Source organism: Entelurus aequoreus, linkage group LG08 (assembly GCF_033978785.1).
Source record: "Entelurus aequoreus isolate RoL-2023_Sb linkage group LG08, RoL_Eaeq_v1.1, whole genome shotgun sequence".
NCBI lineage: Eukaryota > Metazoa > Chordata > Actinopteri > Syngnathiformes > Syngnathidae > Entelurus > Entelurus aequoreus.
In genome coordinates this window covers 65,310,328-65,335,671 of record NC_084738.1, presented here as the reverse complement: position 1 = coordinate 65,335,671, position 25,344 = coordinate 65,310,328, and the positions used below count along the sequence as shown (strand labels likewise).

The window sequence follows — 25,344 nt, the reverse complement described above, 5'->3', positions numbered from 1 at the left end:
AGCGTGTGACTTTTCAAATGATGCTACAAATTAGCAGTGGTGCCACTTTTTGTAGCAACGCTTTTGCCGCATACTTGACATATTACATATTTCTGTTCGACATCTTCCCGCTTGAAGCCAAACCACCACCAGACGATGGACCCCCTGCTGTTTTTCCTGGGAATTAATTATTCCTTTATTTGTTACTAGATTGGCACATTTCTCTTTCTCGGAAATTTCCACTCGCACCGCTCCGTTAGCATCACAGCTAATGTTACCCACGCTGCTACCTCTCTGCTCGGCGAGTGCGTATGACATTGCACGCGCGACAGTATGTGACGTACGTTAGAAGGTGCGCTTGTTTTATGTCTCTGTGAGAAGGAGAGACAAGAAAGAGTGAGAAGAGCCTGTAGTGTAATGCCCGCAGCTAAAAGGGGGCGGCGTGGCGAAGTTGGGAGAGTGGCCGTGCCAGCAATCTGAGGGTTGCTGGTTCAATCCCCACCTTCTACCATCCTAGTCACGTCCGTTGTGTCCTTGAGCAAGACACTTCACCCTTGCTCCTGATGGGCCTGGTTAGCGCCGTGCATGGAAGCTCCCGCCATCAGTGTGTGAATGTGTGTGTGTGAATGTGGAAATAGTGTCAAAGCGCTTTGAGTTCCTTAAAAAAAGGTAGAAAAGCGCTATACAAGTACAACCCATTAACCATTTTACCATTTACCATTTAAAAGCAACTGCGTGAGAACGTATACTCGAATATCACCATATAGTCATTTTCTATATCGCACAGAGACAAACCCGATATATATCAAATATATTCCATATATCGCCCAGCCCTAATTCAGACATTGTGAAGTTTTATATTAGTGTTCCTAAAAATTGATATACGGGCCCCCAGACACATTTTTTTCTCTAAATTTGGCCCCAGGAGGCAAAATAATTGCCCAGGCCAGCGCTAAGGTCTCTAAGGGGCGTAATTGATTTATCAGTTGTGTGAGACATCATCCTGGCGTCTGTTGCTAGACTGCCAGAGAGAGCGCAGGAACCGGAAGCAGAAGTTGTCCCCGCGGTGGTGGACCAAACGGAGGAGGAAGAGGAGGACGTTGAGGGGACGGGCCAGGGGGACGAGGACGACGACGCACTGATGGTTCCGCAGGTCAAAGTTGCAGAAGATGGAACCCTGATCCTGGACGAGGAGAGGTGGGTGCATGTTTGGACCCATGAAACTGAGTGATGGATTAAGGCTGTTGTATCTACTGTTTAAAGTTTGACTGTGGAGGTCCAGAGAGCCAAAGGACCCAACCCGGCAGAGGACAGAGACCCCATCTTTGAACGCGGCTCCACCACCACATACTCCAGTTTCAGGGCCTCCACCTACTGCAAGCCTTGGTCCAGCGAAGGTTCGGACTATGACAGGATGTAGCCAAACCAATCTTGACTGTATTGTCCATCCACTAACTTCTGTGTCTCCTTCCCCGCAGAGACAGACATGTTCTTCCTGGCTATCAGCATGGTGGGGACAGACTTCTCCATGATCTGTCAGCTCTTTCACAACAGAACGCGGTCGGAGATAAGGGTACGTCAGGGCCATCGCTGCATCTGTTGGCTTGTTGCCGTAACAAAGTGCGACCTTGATGTTTGTTTGCGTCTAATTTTGCAGAACAAGTTTAAGAAAGAGGAGAAACAGAATTCCTGGAGAGTCGACAAAGCCTTTCGTAAGCATCCCTGTAGTTACACTTAGTGGGAGACAGAATTGAAAAACAAAAATGTGAATATACAAGTGTTTTATATCCCTCAATACCGATAATTATTGATATGTTTTATGACTTATCCAAAATACAGACCACTGGAAAAATATATGAAATGTAAACGTGTTTATTTCAAATGTAACCTTCTTTTGATTATAATGCCCTCAGCTATCAAGGCAGAAAGGAAATGCATGGAAAACAGTCAATGTAAACAAAACTGTAAAATTACATTGAACACTGAACAATAACGTCTTAAAGGCCTACTAAAAGCCACTACTACCGACCACGCAGTCTGATAGTTCATATATCAATGATGAAATCTTAACATTGCAACACATGCCAATACGGCCGGGTTAACTTATAAAATGACATTTGAAATTTCTCGCTAAACTTCCGGTTGAAAACGTCTATGTATGATGACGTATGCGCGTGACATCAATCGTTGAAACGCAAGTATCGGTACCCCATTGAATCCAATACAAAAAGTTCTGTTTTCATCTCAAAATTCCACAGTATTCTGGACATCTGTGTTGGTGAATCTTTTGCAATTTGTTTAATGAACAATGAAGACTGCAAAGAAGAAAGTTGAAGTTGGGATCGGTGTATTAGCGGCTGGCTGCAGCAACACAAACAGGAGGACTTTGAGGTGGATAGCAGACGCGCTATCCGACGCTAGCCGCCGACCGCATCGGTGATCAGGTGAAGTCCTTCGTCGCTCCGTCGATCGCTGAAACGCAGGTGAGCACGGGTGTTGATGAGCAGATGAGGGCTGGCTGGCGTAGGTGGATAGCTAATGTTTTTAGCATAGCTCTGTGAGGTCCCGTTGCTAAGTTAGCTTCAATGGCGTCGTTAGCAACAGCATTGTTAAGCTTCGCCAGGCTGGAAAGCATTAACCGTGTAGTTACATGTCCATGGTATAATAGTATTGTTGATCTTCTGTCTATCCTTCCAGTCAGGGGTTTATTTATTTTGTTTCTATATGCCCGATGCTATCACGTTAGCTCCGTAGCTAAAGAGCTTCGCCGATGTATTGTCGTGGAGATAAAAGTCACTGTGAATGTCCATTTCGCGTTCTCGACTCTCATTTTCAAGAGGATATAGTATCCGAGGTGGTTTAAAATACAAATCCGTGATCCACAATAGAAAAAGGGGAAAGTGTGGAATCCAATGAACCCTTGTACCTAAGTTACGGTCAGAGTGAAAAAAGATACGTACTGCACTGCACTCTAGTCCTTCATTCTCACGTTCCTCATCCACGAATCTTTCATCCTCGCTCAAATTAATAAGGTAATCGTCGCTTTCTCGGTCCGAATCGCTCTCGCTGCATTGTAAACAATGGGGAAATGTGAGGAGCCTTTCAACCTGTGACGTCACGCTACTTCCGGTACAGGCAAGGCTTTTTTATCAGCGACCAAAAGTTGCGAACTTTATCGTCGATGTTCTCTACTAAATCCTTTCAGCAAAAATATGGCAATATCGCGAAATGAACAAGTATGACACATAGAATGGATCTGCTATCCCCGTTTAAATAAAAAAAAAAAATTTCAGTAGGCCTTTAATTCATTTAAATGGGGGAGGCAGAATTGAAATGCGAGTGTTTTGAGGTACTGCACAATTGTAGCCTGTAAGTTGAGGCGCCGCTGAAGTTTGTGAAGACGCATTCCGAAAGTTCACTCTTGGTGTTTCTTTGGCAGGAGAGAGACGCAAACTGGACATTGAGTATTTTTCCAAGCTGCTAGAGAAGATACTGGAAGTGCAGCAAAGCCGGAAGAAACTCAAGTCACTCGTGGTGAAGAACCCACCCAAGAAGAGCCAGGGGAAGTCAAAAGGCAGAAAGAGTGAGTGCACCCCATGATGCGTAAATTAATGATCCATGGTGGGCCTGAACTCCTTTTTTCTGCCTAAAAGGGAAGAAAGCTGCTGGCAAGCTCAGCGCCAGCGAGGAGGAAGACGAGGTGGAGGAGGACAGCCTCTTATGCTCGGAGGCGGAGGACGGAGAGAAAGAGAACGAAGGAGGAACCCTGTCCTCTAAAGTCAAGAAGAAACTGAAAAGTAAGGTGGACGCCTCTGCTGCAAAGCCGGCAAAGAAGAAAAGTAAAACGAGTGAAAAGAGTAGCAAAGAAGGTGAAGGTCAGTCAGCAAAGAGCGTTGCCGGTTTCTTCCACAGCCTTTAATGTTTTACTGATGTCGCCTCAGATGAGGCCTGCGTGCCCGAAGACACGGAAGCAGCCCTTCCTGAAGATCATCCTGACTCGGGAGTGTAAGGAAGCTCTGCTTGAAATTGTGCATCCTCCCATCAGTTCTTATCCGAACATCCTTTCCCAAACAACCAGGTGTGAAAGTGCAGAGACGGAAAAAGCATCCAACGGAGCCACGATCAAACCCGCTAAGCTCCCGCGAGGTAGCGCGGCTAAATCCGTGGGCCGAAAGTGCAGTAAAAAGCTCCCTCCCTCTCCTACCACGGCAGCCGAAGATGGAGACGGGGAATCCGCTAAACAGGACGAGAGTGTGAAGGATGACACCTTGAAAGACCAGGTGACTTTTACCATTTTTATTCGTCGTCCACCGTGGCCGGACACCAACACCAAGATAGTGTTAGATCGCATTTTGCACTTGTCTTTTTCGTGTAGTTGTTTATAACGACAAAAACCCCTCCCGCTCTCCTTTAGTAAAGTGTCCTGCGTACCTTTTTAGGTCAACAAAGAGGCATTACCTTCAAGAGAAGCCAGCGATGATGATGTTGATGACTCCTGTAGCGATGAAGACTCTGGAGATGAAGATTACGCCGTTAAACCTGCGAAACCCACCAGGTACACGTATAAAGTTCTCAAAAATACCAATAACAGGAGTAGGGTTGCAAAATTCCGGGAATATTCAAAGTTGGAAACTTTCCATGGGAATTAACGGGAATTAATGGGAAGTTAATGGGAATAAACATTGAATGCAACATGCTAGATGATAATTAGCTAAAACAACCTGATTTAATGCTAATTTAGTAGAATTTCAACCCTACACTGTGCATTCCTCCATCACATGCACAGATAATTCCCAGCATGCTACACACTACAGCAGGGCTATTGAGGCCACACTAGTATTCGAGCCCAAGGACTTCATCCAGTCAGGTACTGGGGTAAATATATTTGATCCATGGTATTTAAGTGTAATAGAGCAGTGTTTCCCATAAACTGCCAAGAAACCTGTGGTGGTGGGGGCGTGGCTATGGGCGTGGTCACCATGACATCATCGAGTAATTTGCATAATTTACTACAATGATATTATTTTCTCTAAAAAGGCTCAAAAAATGTATACTTACTAATTAATAATAACAGTTTTGTTTTAAACAGACATCCATCCATCCATCCATCATGTTACAATATAATTACAACACTTTATGTACATATTTATATACAGATTTGAACAATAAGTTATTCACTGAAATATATTTATTAATTGTGGTTCTTACAAAAAATATATCTTATAAAATATAAAAGCTAAAATGTCTCATAAAGCTCTGCCCCTTTAATTAGTGCATACTAAATAATTTAACTTTAGCCTACTACTACAACCATATTATTTACCAGCAACATAAAGTGAAACAGAGGCAGAGGTGTCCTGCCACAGTCAGTAACAAATAAACAGAAAACAGTAGTGGAGGTAGATAGACACAGAGCTTCATCAAACATCTGATCCACTGAACAAACAGCTCCAAAAATCTTGAACTTTAGACTGCCATCAGTTTTACTCCCTACACTTAACCATGTGTTTCCTACTGCCTGCAGACTTTGCACCCTTTGTTATATACACATGTTGTGTTTCTAATATAAATACATTTAATAAAGTCAAATACAAATAAGGCAAAAAGAGAAGTATCCTACACTTCTCTTTTGTAAAGTAAATCTGAACAGCCGATATGGGCATCTACATCAACTATATGATTTGCCTGAGAAGCTGGAGAGGAAAAAAAAAAAAAAAAAAAAAAATATTTTTTTTGTTTTAATTTTACATTTAAAAAAAAATAAAAAATATTTTTTTTTAATTTGTGGACGTAATTCTTTCGTAGCGGGCCGCCACAAATAAATGAATGTGTGGGAAACACTGTAGAGGTGTAATTGCTTGTTACTGTATGACTGTAGACTACTCCAGCAGACTTCCACTCAAGCTAGCTAGCTGTTCCTGTACTTGTTAAATGATTTTGGGGCCAATATCTCTAGCTAGCTAGGTTTATGTACCACCACAGTCTCATAACGAACCGAAAATATTTCTCCGTTAGCCGTGATGCTAATTTTCTCTGTTAAATCCCATTCATTTATGCTAACAACGTTAGCGATCCGAAGTTACCTTTTTTGTGATGTGTAAAGTTCAACTAGCGAATACTAAATCAAAATGTGTAGTTTCCTCTGCCTTCTGTTCTGCTAGCCATTCTGTTGTCATACAAGAATGTAGCTTATAGTTTGACTTAGCATGCTGATTGACTGTTCATTTATTCATTTAGTCTATTTCAACTCATTTGTCCATCAGTAAAATATTTTTAAAGACTACTTCAATTGTGTAGCTGACTCTTCATATCCGTGTGTGGCATTGCATTAGTGTTTTACAAGAATAAATAAATACAAACAGAACAATGCCACAAACACCATCTGATGTGTGGAGACATTTCACCCCCACCAATGTCGGCGGAAAAGCTGTGTACATTTGCAAATAGTGTGCAAAGAGCCACGTCAAAAATGCCACTATGATGCAGCAGCATATAGACAAGTGCCCAATAATATATCATTATTGTAATTCCCATGAATTCCCATGGACGGTGTCCAACTTTGAATAATCAAAAAATGGTTAATATTTCCAAAGTTCCCGAGCTTAACTTCCGGAAACTTTCCACCCCTTTGCAGCCCTAAACAGGAGGCAGTACCGAAGATGTCAACCCCCAAAAAATGCAGCCCCTCCATTAGGACAGCGCTTATATGCGCTCTGCATTAATCTCTGCTCTCGATTTGTTTGTGTTTTGCAGATCCGGGAGGATCCCCAAACCTACTGCACTCTTAAGTTACCCTGCGCCCTCCACTCGGACCGCCCCCAAGAGGGACAGAACAACCAAGGCACCGCCTGCTGCCCCGTCGTCGAAAAAGCCCAAACTTGTTATGCTGAGAGCGACTCAATCCGAATCAAGTGCGGAGGAGGATGGGCAGGAGTTGGAGGATGAAGAAATGAAGGAGCTGTGGTGTGACGGCAGCACTCAGGCGTTTGTGCCCGCCAGCCTGCGCTCCCCCCACGCCGTCATATGCCAGGTCGAGGAAGCAGTAGAGGAGGTACATTTTTTATTTATTTTTATTTTTTGGACCTGTCCATCGAGTGTTTTATTGTCATTTTTGCATCAGTTATGTCTTGCATGCATTTCATAGTTCATGTCTCACACACACCCCTCCGTCCTCTCCCATTGTCCCGCGAAGCTTGATATCTTGGCGGATATGTCTGTCTTGGACATGTCCCAAGATGAACTGTGCCTCAACTCGTCGTGCGAACGGGCCCAATTTGAGACCGGATCAAGAGAAACTTCTGCGCATCAGCTGGACCTTCTGGTCGTAAGTGTCAACTGCTTAAGGGTATCACACCAAACTAAATACCTCTTCATCTAATTATGGCTAGCGGCGACAACACACTTTCATAGTTTTATTTTATTTCCCGCATCTGTCGTTGATGTTTTGCTTTAATTTCATCCAGTGTCATTTAGTTTCAGTGTTTAATAGTTTGTGTTATGATCCATTTCTAGCCAAATGTATGCTTCCTGTTTGCCAACCATGGGATGGTTTGTTTGTCTTTCAGGATGTCATAGACTTACTTTCTTCTGAGCACGCTGGAGGTAGGTAGAGAATGTTTTTTTGTTTTTGTTTACTTTCAAACACAAATGTTGAATAGAGAGAGTATGGCCAACTTGGTTTTAACGTTGGTCCCCAGCATGGCGCCAGGTAGTCACGTGAGGGGCTTTTGACCAATCGGAGATTGGCCTAAACCCCCTCACGTGACTCCAGGGTGCCATGTTAGAGACAAAGACTGAAACAAAGTTGGCCATACTCACTCTAAACACGGCTCTGTTGAAAATATTACGTTGTTGCCATCAGTGTCAGAGGTGGAGAGCTACAATGAGGCTGCTCAAACCCTGCTGGCTATCGGCAATGTCTCTCATCCCTCGCATTCAGACACCATGCAAGGTCAAATCACAGGTTAAATATCCGTCACATTAACACTCTCCGAAGAAGCAATGTGTTGCTACTTTAGGTCTTACTCTTGTGTTTAATTGCAGGCGTACCGTCGGACAGTGGAAATGAAACAAGTAGACGTTTGGAAGAGGAAATTGTTGCGGAGTTCATTGAAGAAAACACCTTCACACCAATTATGTCTGTACCTTCAGACCAGGAAGTCACGGATGCATTTGAAACTGCACCTGTTGGGCCAACAAACACAGAGTCCTCACCTCACATTGGTGAGGAGACATGCTGTGAACAGAGACACGTTTCAGATCATGACTTAACCCGACCGTTGCAATCAAACACACGGACCAGAATAGCTCGCTCACCCAAGGTTAAACCAAAACCTAACTTGGCCAAGGCCTCAAGAGCTGCACATTCCAGAACTCAACCAGAAACATCTTCACAAGGGTCAACCATGGAGAGCGATAGTGTTGCTCCTGACCTGTCGAAAGACTTCTCTGAAGAACCGTCCTCAAAGATAGCAAAATGTAGTCAATCTTCTGAAAAACAGACTTTTGAAATGGATGCCAAGTCTACAAATGCTGAAACAAGTGAAAGCACAGCATTTGATGCTGCAGTCACAGAAACACTAGCTCAAGAGGCAGGTAGCGATTATGTTGCCATACCAGTTGTACATGAAGATCAGAACTCTAGCGAACCCCCGTCATCTCGACCCACCAGGATCACAACAAGTAAGGTAGAACCACAGCCAACTTGTACTTTCTCTCCTAAGAAAATCAGTCCAAGTGCCAATTCTTCTTCATCGGAGACAACAACCATGAGTTTGAGCTCTAATCTGGTAGAGGAAGTAGCTTCTAGTGAGATAGCAAAATGTAGTCAATCTTCTAAAAAACAGACTTTTGAAATGGATGCCAAGTGTACAAATGCTGAAACAAGTGAAAGTGCAGCATCTGATGCTGCAGTCACAGAAACACTAGCTCAAGAGTCAGATAGTGATTATGTTGCCATACCAGTTGTACATGAAGATCAGAACTCTAGCGAACACCCGTCAACTCGACCCACCAGGATCACAACAAGTAAGGTAGAACCACAGCCAACTTGTACTTTCTCTCCTAAGAAAATCAGTCCAAGTGCCAATTCTTCTTCATCGGAGACAACAACCATGAGTTTGAGCTCTAATCTTGTAGAGGAAGTAGCTTCTAGTGAGATAGCAAAATGTAGTCAATCTTCTAAAAAACAGACTTTTGAAATGGATGCCAAGTGTACAAATGCTGAAACAAGTGAAAGTGCAGCATCTGATGCTGCAGTCACAGAAACACTAGCTCAAGAGTCAGATAGCGATTATGTTGCCATACCAGTTGTACATGAAGATCAGAACTCTAGTGAACACCTGTCATCTCGACCCACCAGGATCACAACAAGTAAGGTAGAACCACAGCCAACTTGTACTTTTTCTCCTAAGAAAATCAGTCCAAGTGCCAATTCTTCTTCATCTGAGACAACAACCATGAGTTTGAGCTCTAATCTTGTAGAGGAACTGGCTTCTAGTGTAATGAAGAATACATGTACAGGACTTGCTAATCAACTCAGTAGTGAATCAAAACCCACGGATGCTGAAAAGAAAAAGGTTGAATGTAGTCCAAATGAAGCGGCAGCATTTGATGATGCAGTCACAGAACCACTAACTCAAGAGTCAAACATGCATTTGATCCAAAAAGGTGAAGATAATGGCGCCATGATAGAGGTACATGAAGGTCTGGACTCTAGAGAACTCCAGTCATCTCCACCCTTTAAGAGGACTCAATTCCACCGAGTCAAACCAAAACCAAACCTTTCACAGATATCAAAAAGTGCACGTTCTAAACCTCAAACCACAAAAGAGACTAGTGATTCTTCAAAGCTGGAATCAACTTGGACGACAACAAGTATGGTAAAACCGCAGCCAACTTGTACCTTCTCTCCTACGAAAACAAGTCCAAGTGCCAATTCTGCTTCATCTGTGACAACAACCATGGACGTCGGCCCTAATCTGGTACCTCCAGAAGAACTCACTTCTGGTGAGATAGTGACAAGTACTGAACATTATGAACAGCTCAATATTGAAACAAAATCCACAGATGCTGAACAGATTGAATTTGGTTCAAATGAAGAGGCAGCAGCTGATGATGCAGTCACAGAACCACTAGTTCAAGAGTCTAGCATGCCTTTGATCCAAAAAGGCGGATTTAATGACAACATGCCAGAGGCACATGAAGGTCAGGACTCTAGCGAACTCCAGTCATCTCCACCCTTTAAGAGGAATCGATTACGCATAGTCAAACCAAAACCAAACCTTTCACAGATATCAAAAAGTGCACGTTCTAAACCTCAAACCACAAGCGAGACTAGTGATTCTTCAAAGCTGGAATCAACTTGGACGACAACAAGTATGGTAAAACCACAGCCAACTTGTACCTTCTCTGCTACAAAAACAAGTCCAAGTGCCAATTCTACTTCATCTGTGACAACAACCATGGACGTCAGCTCTAATCTGGTACCTACAGAAGAACTGGCTTCTGGTGAGATAGTGAAAAGTACTGGAAATGATGAACAGCTCAATATTGAAACAAAATCCACAGATGCTGAACAGATTGAATTTGGTTCAAATAAAGAGGCAGCAGCTGATGATGCAGCCACAGAACCACCAGCTCAAGAGTCTAGCATGCCTTTGAACCAAAAAGGTGGATTTAATGACAACATGCCAGAGGCATATGAAGGTCTGGACTGTAGAGAACTCCAGTCATCTCCACCCTTTAAGAGGAATCGATTCCACCGAGTCAAACCAAAACCAAACCTTTCACAGATATCAAAAAGTGCACGGTCTAAACCTCAAGCCACAAAGGAAACTAGTGATTCTTCAAAGCTGGAATCAACTTCGGCGCCAACAAGTATGGTAAAACCACAGCCAACGTGTACATTCTCTCCTGAGGAAACAAGTCAATGTGCCAGTTCTGCTTCATCTGTGTTAACAACCATGAACCTCAGCTCTAATCTGGTACCTACAGAAGAACTGACTTTTAGTGAGATAGAGACAAGTACTGGATGTGATGATCAGCTCAGTAGTGAACCAAAATCCACAGATGCTGAAGAGATTGAATATGGTGCAAACAAAGAGGCAGCATCTGATGATGCAGTCACAGAACCACTAGCTCAAAAGTCAAGCATGCCTTTGATCCAAAAAGGTGGATTTAAAGATTCAATGCCAGAGGTACATGAAGGTCAGAACTCTAGCGAACTCCAGTCATCTCCACTTTTAAAAATAAATCGATTTCAACGAGTCAAACCAAAACCAAACCTTACACAGATATCAAAAAGAACACGGTCTGAACCTCAAGTCATAGAAGAGACTAGTCAATCTTCAAAGCTGGAATCAACTTGGACGACAACAAGTAAGGTAGAACCACAGCCAACTTGTATCTTCTCTCCAGAGAAAACAAGTCCAAGTGCCAATTCTGCTTCATCAGTGACAACAACCATGAACTTGAGCTCTAATCGGGTACCTACAGAGGAACTGGCTTCTCGTGGGATGAAGAATACAAGTACAAGACTTGCTAATCAGCTCAGTAGTGAACCAAAACCCATGGATGCTGAAAAGAAAAAGGTTGAATGTAGTCCAAATAAAGAGGCAGCATCTGATGATGCAGTCACAGAACAACTAGCTCAAGAGTCAAGCATGCCTTTGGTACAAGAATGTAATAATGACTCCATGCCAGAGGTAGTTGAAGGTCAGAACTCTAGCGAACTCCAGTCATCTCAACCCTTTAGAAAGAATCGATTCCACCGATTCAAACCAAAACCAAATCTTTCACACATATCAAAAAGTGCACGGTCTAAACCTCAAGCCACAAATGAGACAAGTCAGTCTTCAAAACTGGAATCAACTTGGACGACAACAAGTAACTTCCTTCCTGAGGAAGCAAGTCCAAGTGCTGATTCTGCATCATTTGTTACAACAGCCATGAACTTTAGCACTATTCAGGTATCTAAAGAGGAACTGTCTAGTGCGGTGAAGACAAGTACTGGACTTTCTAATCAGCTCAGCAGTGAGCCAAAACCCACAGATGGCGAAAATATTGAATTTGGTCCTCATAAAGCGGCAGCATCTGGTGATGCAGTCACAGAACGGTTAGCTCAGGAGTCAAATACGTGTTCAATCCAAGAAAGTGGAGGTCATGACACCTTGCCAGAGGTTAATGAATGTCAGAGCTCTAGCGAACCCCCGCAATTTCAGCCCACCAAGAGGAGTCGATTCCAAAGGGTCAAACCAAAACCAAACCTTTCACAGATATCAAAAAGTGCACGGTCTAAACCTCAAATCACAAAAGAAACAATTATGTCTACAAATCTGGAATGCACTGGCAAAATCACAGCTAAAGTAGAAACACAACCAACTGGTACTTTCTCCCCAGAGAAACCAAGCCCAAAAGATTCAGTTGTGACACCATCCATGGATTCTAGCACCAGTCTGGTACCTAGAGAGGAACTGACTTCTAGTCAGGAGAAGAAGGCAGTTGAACTTGCTTACCAGGAAGAGTCTAGTTTACCAGTGGTGGATGCGAGAAAAGAAAACACAGGAGTCAAAGAAGCAATATTTGGAGCTGCAAATGAGACCGTGAGGTTTAATGCAGAAGTAACTCAGAGTTCTTCTAATAATGTGGTACCATCAGATATAATCCCAGAATGTCAAGTTGGAGTTGGAGCTAATGCAAACAAGTCTACAATTCACAAAGTTAGCAACCATTTGGAAAAAGACTCAAAATCCGATTTAAAGTGTGAATCTTCTCACGACCGAAGCGTTGAAGCTGAATCACCATTAACCTCTGAGACGAGTCAAAGTGTCACTTTGCCATTGGAAATATGCCTTGCATATCAGCCTACAGAAGACTTGTCATCGTCCAGAGATAAAAACGAGGACGCTGACTCAGAGGCACCAAAACACACTACAGGAACAGATCAAAGACAGCAATGCCTCCCCAAAGTCAAACCCGCTTTGAGGTTCCCCGCTAGAGCGATACGCTCAACATCGCAGTCAAAAGATGGTGGTGAATCCTTTAATATAACCTCAGATTGTCAAGTTGTAGAAAAAAAGAGTGCAAGCCCATGTTTAGAAATTGATGAGAAAGTTGTCGGGGAAACTGAAGAAAAGAGCAAAGAAGAAGGCTACAATGCTCCTTGTCAGGACAAAAAGGAGGATAGGACCTACTTGAAATCTGATGACCAAAATATTGCTGCTGCCCCCTCAAACACACAGCTGCTTCGTCAAGATACTGTCCCGGAACATTCTAAAACTGTACAAACCAACCAAATGATGACAGAGACACAGCCCCTTCAAAGGTAAGCTCAATATTTTTATTGCAGGATAGGTTATCAACACGACTGTCTGCTGACTTATGTTTTTCCTTTTACCTTACATTCAAAGCGCTAACGATCCGCTGTTGCCAAAAACCGCAACAACTAGAAGAAGCAGACTTGTTAAACCCAAACCCAACCTTGGAAAAAGTGGTCGGCAGGCCCGACTAGTGGCAGCCAAAGCAGATTCAGGTTTTAATAGTCAAGACTATGAACCCTTGTTTTGGAATGTTTTCCTTCATTCTTCAAATTCTTCAATTGTTGCCCCTAGATGCTGTCAGAGCGCCTGGTTCTCAAGAGATCTTGCCTGAGCCCGTGCAGCCAGTAGAGGGTGCTATTGGGCTATCGGCAATGGAGTGTACCACCCAGGTAAGGGAGTGTAAAAGTGCAGTTTTGCATGTGTTTTTGGGTCACACCTGCCCAGCTGGTTCTTGTGACATTTGGTCTTCACGAATTAAAGGTTTGTTTCTGTCCCCGACAATCGTAGGATGAATCCTCGTCAAGCACTGGACAGGAGCAGACTTTTGCAAGTCTCTCAATACTTCAAGACGGTTGGTCATTTAGTTCTAATGTTGCTATGCTGCGTGTGCGCTTCAATCAACACGTTGACCAGCAATGTGTCTTCTCCCACCTCAGTAATGTCAGTACCCTCGGATCCCGACGAACCGTTTTTCATCCTATCCCTGACTGAGATCCCAGTTGACACCATCGAGGAGGTGTTGAACCCCACCGCCCAGCTGCCTCCTTTCATCTGTGACCCAAATCAGTCAATGCAGCAAAGGTCAGTGCCTTAAATCGGCTTTGTCTTCAGTATCCAGTATTCTTGGTCTTCAATGGCCGCCCCTTTTTGTCCAACCCCCGCACTCCAGTCTTGCTGTGGAGAATGTGATAGCAGGGCCAGATGGTTCCACGCCTGATGTCCTCGTGTCCACAGAAGAGACGGCAACCACCATGGTAATGCACAGAATAGCATATCGTTCAATGGATTGTAATAATAACACTACAATGGCAACATGGCATTTAGATTTTGAAAGACATCTTTCCTCAACATCGATTAAACCAGGGGTGTCCAAAGTGCAATACACAACTAATATTTTTTTTTTACAGCCTGTGGCGCTTTTTAAAAATACTATTTTAAAAAAAAACAAAAAACAAGTGGAATAGAAGAGCAAACAGGTGCAATATAATGAGAACATGTTGCGATGTTGACTCAAATAACAGTTTTATTTACTTTAAAGCTGTCATTGCTCAAAAGAAAAACTAATGTAACAAAATCAATGTTGGTATGAATTACAAACACATCAAATATTCTACTTTTATAGGGAAAATATTGCATTATTTTGTGTGTTCGCCTTATAAATAAAACAGTTTTCTTTGACAAAAAAAAAAATAATTATAATCGACTGATATATATGAAGTTGATCTAGAGATTTTTGCGTTGAAAGTAAACAAATAATTTATATTAATAAAGTGAAACCTTGATTTATGTCCGCCACCCGAAACCTTTGTGTAGTGAAGCAGAGTTCCTCATAAGAAACAATGTAAACGTGATTATTTGGTTCTAGCCTAGACAAAAGTCCATATTTTACATAAAAATATGCTCACTTTGAAGACCCTATTATGTCTATACATTCTAAATATATATCAAACCAACATAACAAGCAGGTAATGGCTCAACAATCTTATTTTTTATCCACACACAACACCACCAGCCCGCTTAATTGTCGATGCATTCGCTCTCCAAAATGTTACCAAACATGTTACTACAATAAAGAACAAAAAAGCTAATATTGTGTCCTTGAATATTTGTGGCGACATCGGTGTGTAAAGGATATCACCACATGGGCTCAGGAACACGTCAGAAAACCACTGTCAGTAACTACAGTTTGTCGCTACATCTGTAAGTGCAAGTTAAAACTCTGCTATGCAAAGCCAAAGCCATTTATCAACAACACCCGGAAACGCCGCCTGGCCCGCGCTCATCTAAGATGGACTGATGCAAAGTGGCAAAGTGTTCTGTGGTCTGACAAGTCCACATTTTGTATAAAAATGGCCACCGCATTCTTTAATTTTTAGTTTTTTGGACACCCCTGCTTTAAACGGTAGTTCCCCACTAGGTAGCGCCATTATCCCCTAACTGTGTGCGATCATCTTTGTAAAGGCACAACTTAACAAATCTTATTGAATTACACAGGCATTTATACGTTGGACTCCTAATATGTGATTTTTTTTTTTTAATGTCAGACTCCAGCCATTGGGGATCCCGTCGCCCCACCAGAGCGCCACCAAGGGTGTGTTTCAGCCGGATCATCGAGCACAGCAAGTTCTCCCAAAAGGTGACAAAGGGCTGGTCCATAAGACCCATGTGAACATCCTACGTACAACAGCACAGTGTAGTACTCTTAAATGAAGTGGAACCACCTCAAGTCATTTCCACACTTCCACGCGAGGCGTACCTTGCGAGAGTCGAGTTCAGTCCGCGGCTGAAGGATTACCGCGGCGAGCGCATTCTACTTTTTTGGGCTTTTTTTGCGACACTCGACCCAAAAGAAGCGGCAGCCTCAACAAAGGGCTTTAAAGGCAAGAAGTGAAGAAGAAGAAGAAGAATAAACGCAGGAAGTTAACGCGAAGTAAGCAGACTCACTTGCTGTTGAAGTTAAGGGAGACTTCTACCTTTGCTGTTTAGTGCTTCACTTCTTTTTACGCTTGTGTGACAATTAAGATAGTTAACAAAGTTTGTCTTTAGGCTTTTATTGTTAAATGAACATTTTTTGTGTGCTAATATGCTAAATTGATAGCCACAGTTTGACCCTGAAACCAGATTATTTCTATTTCAATTATTTCCTATGATCAATTCTTCCATTTGATCTGCCGATTTGTTTTTGTTTTTTAGGAAACCCAAAGGTTTCCTCTCCTTTTTGTCAAGGACGCCCAGTGTGGCCCAGTCCACACGAGGCAAAGCTGCTTCCAGACGCTCACGGAGAAAGAAACCCGCGACAACCTCGCACCCACCGGTGGAGACCCACTTAGCTGCGGCCGAGCTTAGCAGCGCTCCACAGCGCCACCTCCACCTCCACGCCAACGACGACGCTCTCGTTGTGTCGTCGCAGGTTTCAGCGTGCGAGCACGACGACGGCGAGGCAGTCCAGCAGGAGCCCAGCGACGTGTCCCAGTTCTTCTTAAGTGACATATTTACTGAAGTCTAGCAGACAAGAACTAGCTCACTTATTAATTTATTACAATTATTGTGTTCATTCTACAAGCACTTTATGTACCTGTATATTTTCAATTTACTCAGATGCATTATTTTTTTAAGTAGCCATAATAAAAAAATATATTGACTTGTCACTCGTGCAGCTTTGTCCCTAATAATAGTGTGAAAGTTCAATATATTGTGCATATGCAACACTTTCACTTACCTTTTTCCACCATATTTTATTTTGTAGTAATAGACAACTCTTTTACAAATCCCTCTTGAAGCCCTTCAATCATTTATGCACCATAAATCATGTCTTTGCCATGCAAATAAAAACATTCTTCCACATACAGTATAGAAACAACAACTTGTTCCTCGGAAGTTTTGTTTCTGTTCCTTCAATTTTGCCACATGGCGAGACAAAGTTTATTTATGTTTATTTCGAACGTGCGTACAATTACAATGTGATATGTCACTTTCTCATTACATGCTGGAAAAGGAGTAGGAAGAAGCAGAGCTTATTTAATCCTTCCCCTTTTCCATTTCATAGCAGTTACTAACACATTTGTTCACTTCCTGTTCTCCATTTTTATACATAATTTACGCCACAATCAATAAATTATGAAGTTCTAAATAAATAGTTGAATTGGTGTTGTTTATGATTATTGTTTTATTATATTTTTATTATTTATAAACAAAATACCATTAAACTTTTGTATTATTTTTAAATTGTATATGTATATACAGTATGTGTATGTGTGTATATATATATATATATATATATATATATATATATATATATATATATATATATATATATATATATATATATATATATATGTGTGTGTATGTATGTATGTGTATATACAGTATATATATATATATGTGTATATATATGTGTATATATATATATATATATATATATATATATATATATATATATATATATATATATATATATATATATATATATATATATATATATATATATATATATACAGTGGGGCAAAAAAGTATTTAGTCAGCCACCCATTGATTGTCAATGGGTGGCTGACTAAATACTTTTTTGCCCCACTGTATATATATGTATGTATGTGTATATACAGTATATATGTATGTGTATATATATATATGTGGGTGTATACCATATATATATATATGTGTGTGTATATATATATATATATATATACATATATTAGGGCTGGAACAACTAATCGATTAAATTGATTAAAATCGATTATTAAAATAGTTGGCGATTAATTTAGTCATCGATTCGTTGGATCTATGCGCATGCGCAGAGGCAATTTTTTTTTATTTTTTTATTTATTTATTTTTAAAATTTTTTTTTATAAACCTTTATTTATTAACTGCAACATGTACAAACAGCTGAGAAACAATAATCAAAATAAGTATGGTGCCAGTATGCTGTTTTTTTTCAATAAAATACTGGAAAGGATAGAAATGTAGTTTGTCTCTTTTATCCGATTATTAATCGAAGTAAAAATCGACAGATTAATCGATTATCAAATTAATCGTTAGTTGCATTTATGTGTGTGTATATATATATATATATATATATATATATATATATATATATATATATATATATATATATATATATAAATATATATATATATATATATATATATATATATATATATATATATATATATATATATATATATATTTTTTACAATAAAGTCAATGTATATTCCTTATAAAATAATACCAATTAATATTACGTTTAAAAAAAAAAAATGTTTCAGTGAACTTAAAGCTACATGCGACAAAAGTAAGACACGTAACTTTGTCCAAAATCACGACAATAATTTTTTTTTTTAGCAAACTTTAACATAGATCATTCCTTTTTTTCCCCCTTCTGTTGCTATCATGATTCATTTTAATGCACTAATGCAATTTTTGACAAGCTATCGGCATATTTATTATTATTATTATTTTTTAACATTTTGTGTTTTGTTCCGCGAATGACTTTGTGCCAAATTGTAAAGTCAAACAAATGTAAAACGTGAACTTTTTCATTAAAATGTAAACTTAGTTAATCATCTCAATTGTGAAATAGAATTATTCAACAACTATAGTACAATTATTTGATATTCATGACCAATATACTTTATGATCAAGTTGCTCCTTCAACAACACAAAATAAATATATATCAACATACAACAAAGAATAATTAATTGTATTAACATTATTTTTTAGCCTGTAACAGAAAATATTTAAAGTGCATCAATTTGACTGTTAAAAAAAGTAAGTTAATTGCCTGAAGTAATAAAAAATAAATTATCCATTTCTAAAACTGTAAACATCTTTTGACCGACTTGAACCATTTGATACCGAAAATTGTGGGCTGTAAAACCTAAGAACATTTTTTTTCTAAAAAAATGACGTGTTTATGTTAGCATAATAACATGCTAACATTAGCATACTTACAAGATGGTACCAAGTATCAAAATCCTAGATTTTTATTTTTAAACATAGCTAAATTACTAAAAGAAAGTGTTAGCATGCTAACGGTAACATGTCGCCAAGTATCAACATCCATATTTTTATAGGTTCAAATGAATACAATTAGCTAAAATACTAGCGTAACATTTTAGCATGCTAACATGAGCATGATAACATGGATAAGTTAGCATACTTTTAACACGGCACCAAGCATCAAAAGCCATTATGTTTAGATTTAAAGGTAAAAAAAAAAACATCTAAAATGTTAGCATGCTATGGTTAGCATGATAACATAGAAAAATATAGCAACTTCTAAGATGGCTCCAAGTATCAAAAGCCAGTATATTTAGGTTTAAATGAATACAATTAGAAAAAAATGATAGTAAAAACAAATGAGTAATTCAGGACCTACCAAACAAAAATTGATGAAACTATTCGTGCTGATTTTTTTTTAAATCAAAATGAGGAAATCAGGATTAATGTCTACAATGCGCACGTTTTGTAGTGCACAGCTTTTTTTTAAATTTTTTTTTTTAATGGCGCCGGCATTTTTAATGTTACATTCCTTCTTTACTGTTTACATTGCAGTGTACACTTTGTTGTATATTATCTGAACATGACGTGTTATTCTATTCTATTGTCCTAGCGGACTAGAGCCACAGACCCCAGACTCAACTTTGACTTGATGAGTTGCGAGGTAAGCATATTTTAATGTATTTATTTTCTTAATTATTGCTATTAATATATTTCATGGTTTTACATTGCTACTGGCATTTGTTCCACGTTTCCAATTCCCCACTCCAAATGTGTCAGGGTGCCATCGTGCAATGTGTTATCAAACACAGCAGAGCTGGGCAAATATTTTGACTCGGGGGGCCACATTGAGAGAAACAAATGTGTCTGGGGGGGCCAATGTGTATGTGTGTATAAATGATATATTACATTTAGCTGTAAAAATCTGCTGTACAGTATGTGTGTTGGGGTCACTTTTTTTTCCAGGAACACTAATACCAAAAGTCACAATGTCCCGTAGAATTTTAAAAACAGACCACCTCAAAAAAACGGAATGGAATTTTACAGTTTTTTACTGAATAGGACACCCAAAATGTACATGAAAATAAAGAAACAATATTAACTATGAACAATAAAACACTGAATATTAACAACATGTGAACATATTTTACTTCTCAGACCAGCTCCTCCATTGATTGATTGATTGATATATTTTTATTTCAAATATGCATAAAAACAAGAGCAAGCCTGATCCAATACAGTGCTATAGCCTTAACAGCCATTATAACAAAATGAAAAACAATGGAGAATAAAAAACAAAAACAAATGAGCATTGGACTTTCTTTTTTTTTTTTTTTTTTTCTTTCTTTTTTTTTTACATATTTGAAAAGGAGTGAGAAGAAGTTTACACTTATTTAATCCCACCCCTTTTCTTTAAATCATAAATTACTCTGAGCTAGAACTACCTATTCACTCAATGTACAAACTTAATGAACTTGTATATACTGTACATACATCATAGATATATACATACATATGCACACCACACACATACATAGCCACATCATTACCACTAGTGATCATGGAAATGGTATGATGCCACTACAACAACACCACTGCCTCAATGGGCAGCCCCACACTCTTCTGTAACACAAACAACCCAATATCAAAGCCCTTCTTCATCTCTGTACCTCTGGAATACCATGTACTTATACTTCTTTTTAAACTGGTTTATGTTTGGACATTGCTTTAACTCATCATTCAAACCATTCCATAATTTCACTCCACAAATTGAAATACAAAAACTTTTAATGGTCGTTCTATAACTAAGCATTTTGAAATTTAAATTCCCCCTTAAATTATAACCGCCCTCTCGTGTGCTGAACAATTTTTGAATGCTTCCTGGGAGTTTATTTATTTTGGCTTTATACATTATTTGTGCAGTTTGATACAAAATAATATCATTCAATTTCAATATTTTTGACTGTAAGAATAGTGAGTGAGTATGGTCCAGGGGCCGTACTTATCAAGCTTCTCAGAATTACTCCTAAGAAGTCTGCTAAGAGTTGACTTAAGAGTAAAAAAATTCTTCGCTAAAAGCTTCACTTAAAAGTTAGTTATCAAGCATCTTACTCACACTTTCAGCGAAGTGTAGGACTGAATCTTAAGTGTCACACTCAGAGCTGAATTACGACATTACTATGTGCCGTAAATGGAATTTTAGGTGACGTCATTTCTGTGTCCATAGAAATGACCAATCACAAAAGGGAATCCGTTGTCTAAGAATAAAAAAATATCTTGGAAATATTTAAGTGGACAATGGGAGTGTATATTTTGACAATAAACAACAAAATAATACAAAACAAACTAGTCCCCGCCGGCACTCACGCTACCGCTCCCTCTCTTCTGTCGCCCACACACTCACTGACGTCACTCACCTCACGGCCACACACATACGCTACTGTCATAACATTTTCTTTCCAATTCATTAATTAGGCAACTAATTTGAAACTGGTGTGGGTGGCTCTATATATACTAGCCCACTGCAGCCACATGCAGAAATCAACATGGAATCGAAAAGTATTAAATCTGTGACAAAAATAATACCCGCTCTGTCTAAACGATACCGTTTGATCAGCTGCTCGTCATCAAACAAATCCAGAACATCGTTCCGCTCCCTGAATGTTCGCGCATGTCTCTCTCCCCTCAGTGCCATCCCCTGCTGGCAACTCCTAACCACTTAAGACACCTCTGAAGGTCTCTTAAATATCGTGGAGAGTAGGAGTGATTCTTAGACTTAAGAACGTTGATAAAAAGCTTTTATTCTTAAGTTTGAGAGTAGGACTAAATTTCGCAAATTCTCAGGACTTAAGTGTAAAATGGCACTCTAAGAAGCTTGATAAGTACGGCCCCAGATATCCAACCTTGTTGATGATCCGTACAGCTCTTTTCTGAAGTATAGTTATTGAATTTAATGAGCTTTTATAATTATTCCCCCAGACTTCCACACTGTAGGTTAAATATGGTAAAACTAATGAACAGTAAAGAATGTGGAGTGATTTGTGATCCAGAACCTGCTTTGCTTTATTTATTATTGAGATGCTTCTTGACAGCTTATATTGTACATGTTTTATATTTGATTTCCAGTTAATTTGATCGTCAATTGTAACTCCAAGGAATTTTACTTCAAAAACCCTTTCAATATCCACCCCATCTATTTGTATCTGCACCCTTGTTTCACATGTCCTCTTTCCAAACAGCATTAACTTAGTCTTAGTCAGGTTTAATGACAATTTATTATAGTCAAACCAAGTTTTTAGTTTACTCATTTCTTCCATAATGACTTCCTGCAATTGTTTTAAGTCATCACCTGAACAAAAAAATATCAGTGTCATCAGCAAATAACACTAATTTCAATAATGTAGACCCTTTACATATATATCATTGATATACAGGATGAACAGTTTTGGCCCCAACACTGACCCCTGGGGGACACCACAAGCAATTTCCAAACATGATGAACAGCAATCCCCCAACTTCACAAACTGTTGTCTCTTATTTAAGTAACTTTTAAGCCAATCTAATACAACTCCCCTAATTCCATACTTTTCCATTTTATTGATTAATATATCATGGTTAATTGTGTTAAATGCTTTTTTTAGATCAATAAATATTCCCATTGCATATTGTTTCTTTTCTATGGCATTTGTGATTTCCTCTATTGTTTCAACTATTGCCACGGATGTAGATCTGTTTGATCTAAACCCATATTGACAGTCAGAGAGTAATTTATGCTTTTCTATAAATGCATCTAACCTGTTATTGAATAGTTTTTCTAATATTTTAGAGAATTGTGGAAGTAAAGAGACGGGTCTATAGTTTGTGAAGTGGTGTTTGCTCCCAGTTTTAAACAGAGGTATAACTTGAGCTATTTTCATTTCATTTGGAAATGCGCCGGTTTGAAATGACAAATTACAGATATATGTTAATGGTTTTGATATCCCTGTAATGACCTTTTTCACCAATGCCATACTAATGTCATTGGAGTCAGTGGACATTTTGTTCTTACATTTGTTTACAATATCCAACACTTCTTCTTCACCCACTGCATTTAAAAACATAGAATTGGGATTTCTCTCCAACAATCCCTCCATATTTTTACCAGTTGTCCGTGGATCTGGGATTTTTTCTGCAAGTTCAGGTCCAATACTTACAAAGAATTTATTGAAGGCATTAGCCACATCTTCAATATTATCATTTTCTTTACCATCATTTGTGAAATACGTTGGATAGTTATTTGAAGAGGTACTGTTTCTTATAATACTGTTTAATAAATTCCATATTCCTTTGATATTGTTTTTATTATCATCTAGTAATTTCTTAAAATAATCTCTCTTATTTGACCTTATAATATGAGTTAATTTGTTTTTATATTTTTTATATTTATTTTCTGCTTCTTTTGTTTTCAATCTTATAAATTCCCTGTAAAGAGTGTTTTTCTTTTTGCAAGCATTTTGCAATCCCTTTGTGATCCAAGGACAATGGGTATATTTTCTTCTACTGGTGCATTCTTTTATTGGGCAATTTTTATCATATAATGACCTAAATATTCTCAAGAATATATTGTAAGCACTATTAACATCACCATTTTCATAAATTACATCCCAATTCTGCTCCAGTAAATCATGTTTAAATGAACTAATGGATTCCTCTGATCTCGTTCTTCTGTATTGGGTTGGCTTTTCTATTTTTTTTGTCCTGTAGTTTCCATTAAATATCAGAAAAACTGGGAGGTGGTCAGTGATATCTTTGATCAATAGCCCACTTACGGTCTTATTCTCAATATCATTAGTGAATATGTTGTCGATTAGAGTGGCAGAGTGAGACGTAATTCGACTGGGTCTGGTGATTTTGGGATATAGACTCATACTGTACATTGTGTCAATGAAATTATCTATATCTTTAGTTTTACTGGGATTTAACATGTCAATATTAAAGGCCTACTGAAATGAATTTTTTTTATTTAAACGGGGATAGCAGATCTATTCTATGTGTCATACTTGATCATTTCGCGATATTGCCATATTTTTGCTGAAAGGATTTAGTATAGAACAACGACGATAAAGATTGCAACTTTTGGTATCTGATAAAAAAAAGGCTTGCCCCTACCGGAAGTAGCGTGACGTAGTCAGTTGAACATATACGCAAAGTTCCCTATTGTTTACAATGATGGCCGCATGAAGTGAGAGAGATTCGGACCGAGAAAGCGACAATTTCCCCATTAATTTGAGCGAGGATGAAAGATTTGTGGATGAGTAAAGTGCAAGTGAAGGACTAGTGGGGAGTTGAAGCTATTCAGATAGGGAAGATGCTGTGAGAGCCGGGGGTGACCTGATATTCAGCTGGGAATGACTACAACAGTAAATAAACACAAGACATATATATACTCTATTAGCCACAACACAACCAGGCTTATATTTAATATGCCACAAATTAATCCTGCATAAAAACACCTGCGTGTTTGTTACGCTAGCTCCTAGCTCCTCTGCTAGCTCCTAGCTCCATAGAACACGCCAATACAATTCAAACACCTGATCAACACACACAATCACTCAGCCCAAAAGACCGTTCACCTAACCCAAGGTTCATAAAGCTTATATATTTTTAAAAAGTTACGTACGTGACGCGCACATACGGTCAAGCTATCAAATGTTTAGCAGCCAAGGCTGCATACTCACGGTACCTGATATTCAGCTGGGAATGACTACAACAGTAAATAAACACAAGACATATATATACTCTATTAGCCACAACACAACCAGGCTTATATTTAATATGCCACAAATTAATCCTGCATAAAAACACCTGCGTGTTTGTTATGCTAGCTCCTAGCTCCTATGCTAGCTCCTAGCTCCATAGAACACGCCAATACAATTCAAACACCTGATCAACACACACAATCACTCAGCCCAAAAGACCGTTCACCTAACCGAAGGTTCATAAAGCTTATATATTTAAAAAAAGTTACGTACATACGCAAAAAAAAGTTGCGCACATACGGTCAAGCGATCAAATGTTTAGAAGCCAAAGCTGCATACTCACAGTAGCACGTCTGCGTCTTTGTCATCCAAATCAAAGTAATCCTGGTAAGAGTCTGTGTTGTCCCAGTTCTCTACAGGCGTCTGTGTATCGAAGTCAAAAGTCCTCCTGGTTAGAGTCTCTGTTATCCGAGTTCTTCCATCTTGACTGCATCTTTCGGGAATGTAAACAAAGAAGCGCCGGCTGTGTACTGTTGTTGCTGACTACGTTCGAAAAATACGTCCATTTCGCACCGACAACTTTCTTCTTTGC

General features: G+C 39.3%; 2 protein-coding genes across 12 annotated transcripts in view; one reads left to right on the top strand and one right to left on the bottom strand.

The window, feature by feature from the left end:
• Positions 1-25,344, bottom strand: part of LOC133656159 (breakpoint cluster region protein-like) — a 590,239-nt gene that overhangs the window by 184,174 nt on the left and 380,721 nt on the right. The window lies entirely within an intron of this gene.
• Positions 1-25,344, top strand: part of LOC133656158 (transcription factor TFIIIB component B'' homolog) — an 86,892-nt gene that overhangs the window by 13,096 nt on the left and 48,452 nt on the right. For 6 of the 11 annotated variants that reach the window (XR_009827112.1, XR_009827113.1, XR_009827111.1 and 3 more), the window contains exons 6-26: positions 1,000-1,176; positions 1,243-1,376; positions 1,458-1,552; positions 1,637-1,691; positions 3,419-3,562; positions 3,633-3,854; positions 3,921-3,984; positions 4,058-4,259; positions 4,419-4,534; positions 6,733-7,030; positions 7,172-7,303; positions 7,545-7,581; positions 7,841-7,942; positions 8,023-13,303; positions 13,389-13,510; positions 13,590-13,687; positions 13,806-13,869; positions 13,955-14,099; positions 14,188-14,272; positions 15,563-15,654; positions 19,628-19,678. Coding sequence is in view for 8 of the 11 variants with exons in the window: in XM_062057053.1 (XP_061913037.1) it covers positions 1,000-1,176; positions 1,243-1,376; positions 1,458-1,552; positions 1,637-1,691; positions 3,419-3,562; positions 3,633-3,854; positions 3,921-3,984; positions 4,058-4,259; positions 4,419-4,534; positions 6,733-7,030; positions 7,172-7,303; positions 7,545-7,581; positions 7,841-7,942; positions 8,023-13,303; positions 13,389-13,510; positions 13,590-13,687; positions 13,806-13,869; positions 13,955-14,099; positions 14,188-14,272; positions 15,563-15,654; positions 19,628-19,667 (7,705 nt within the window). In the remaining 3 variants the exon portion in view is untranslated. Of the gene's footprint in view, positions 1-999; positions 1,177-1,242; positions 1,377-1,457; positions 1,553-1,636; positions 1,692-3,418; positions 3,563-3,632; positions 3,855-3,920; positions 3,985-4,057; positions 4,260-4,418; positions 4,535-6,732; positions 7,031-7,171; positions 7,304-7,544; positions 7,582-7,840; positions 7,943-8,022; positions 13,304-13,388; positions 13,511-13,589; positions 13,688-13,805; positions 13,870-13,954; positions 14,100-14,187; positions 14,273-15,562; positions 15,655-16,211; positions 17,118-19,627; positions 19,679-19,794; positions 19,814-20,234; positions 20,263-25,344 lie in introns of those variants that run through there. The other 5 variants (XM_062057052.1, XM_062057055.1, XM_062057048.1 and 2 more) reach the window with 5 other exon arrangements.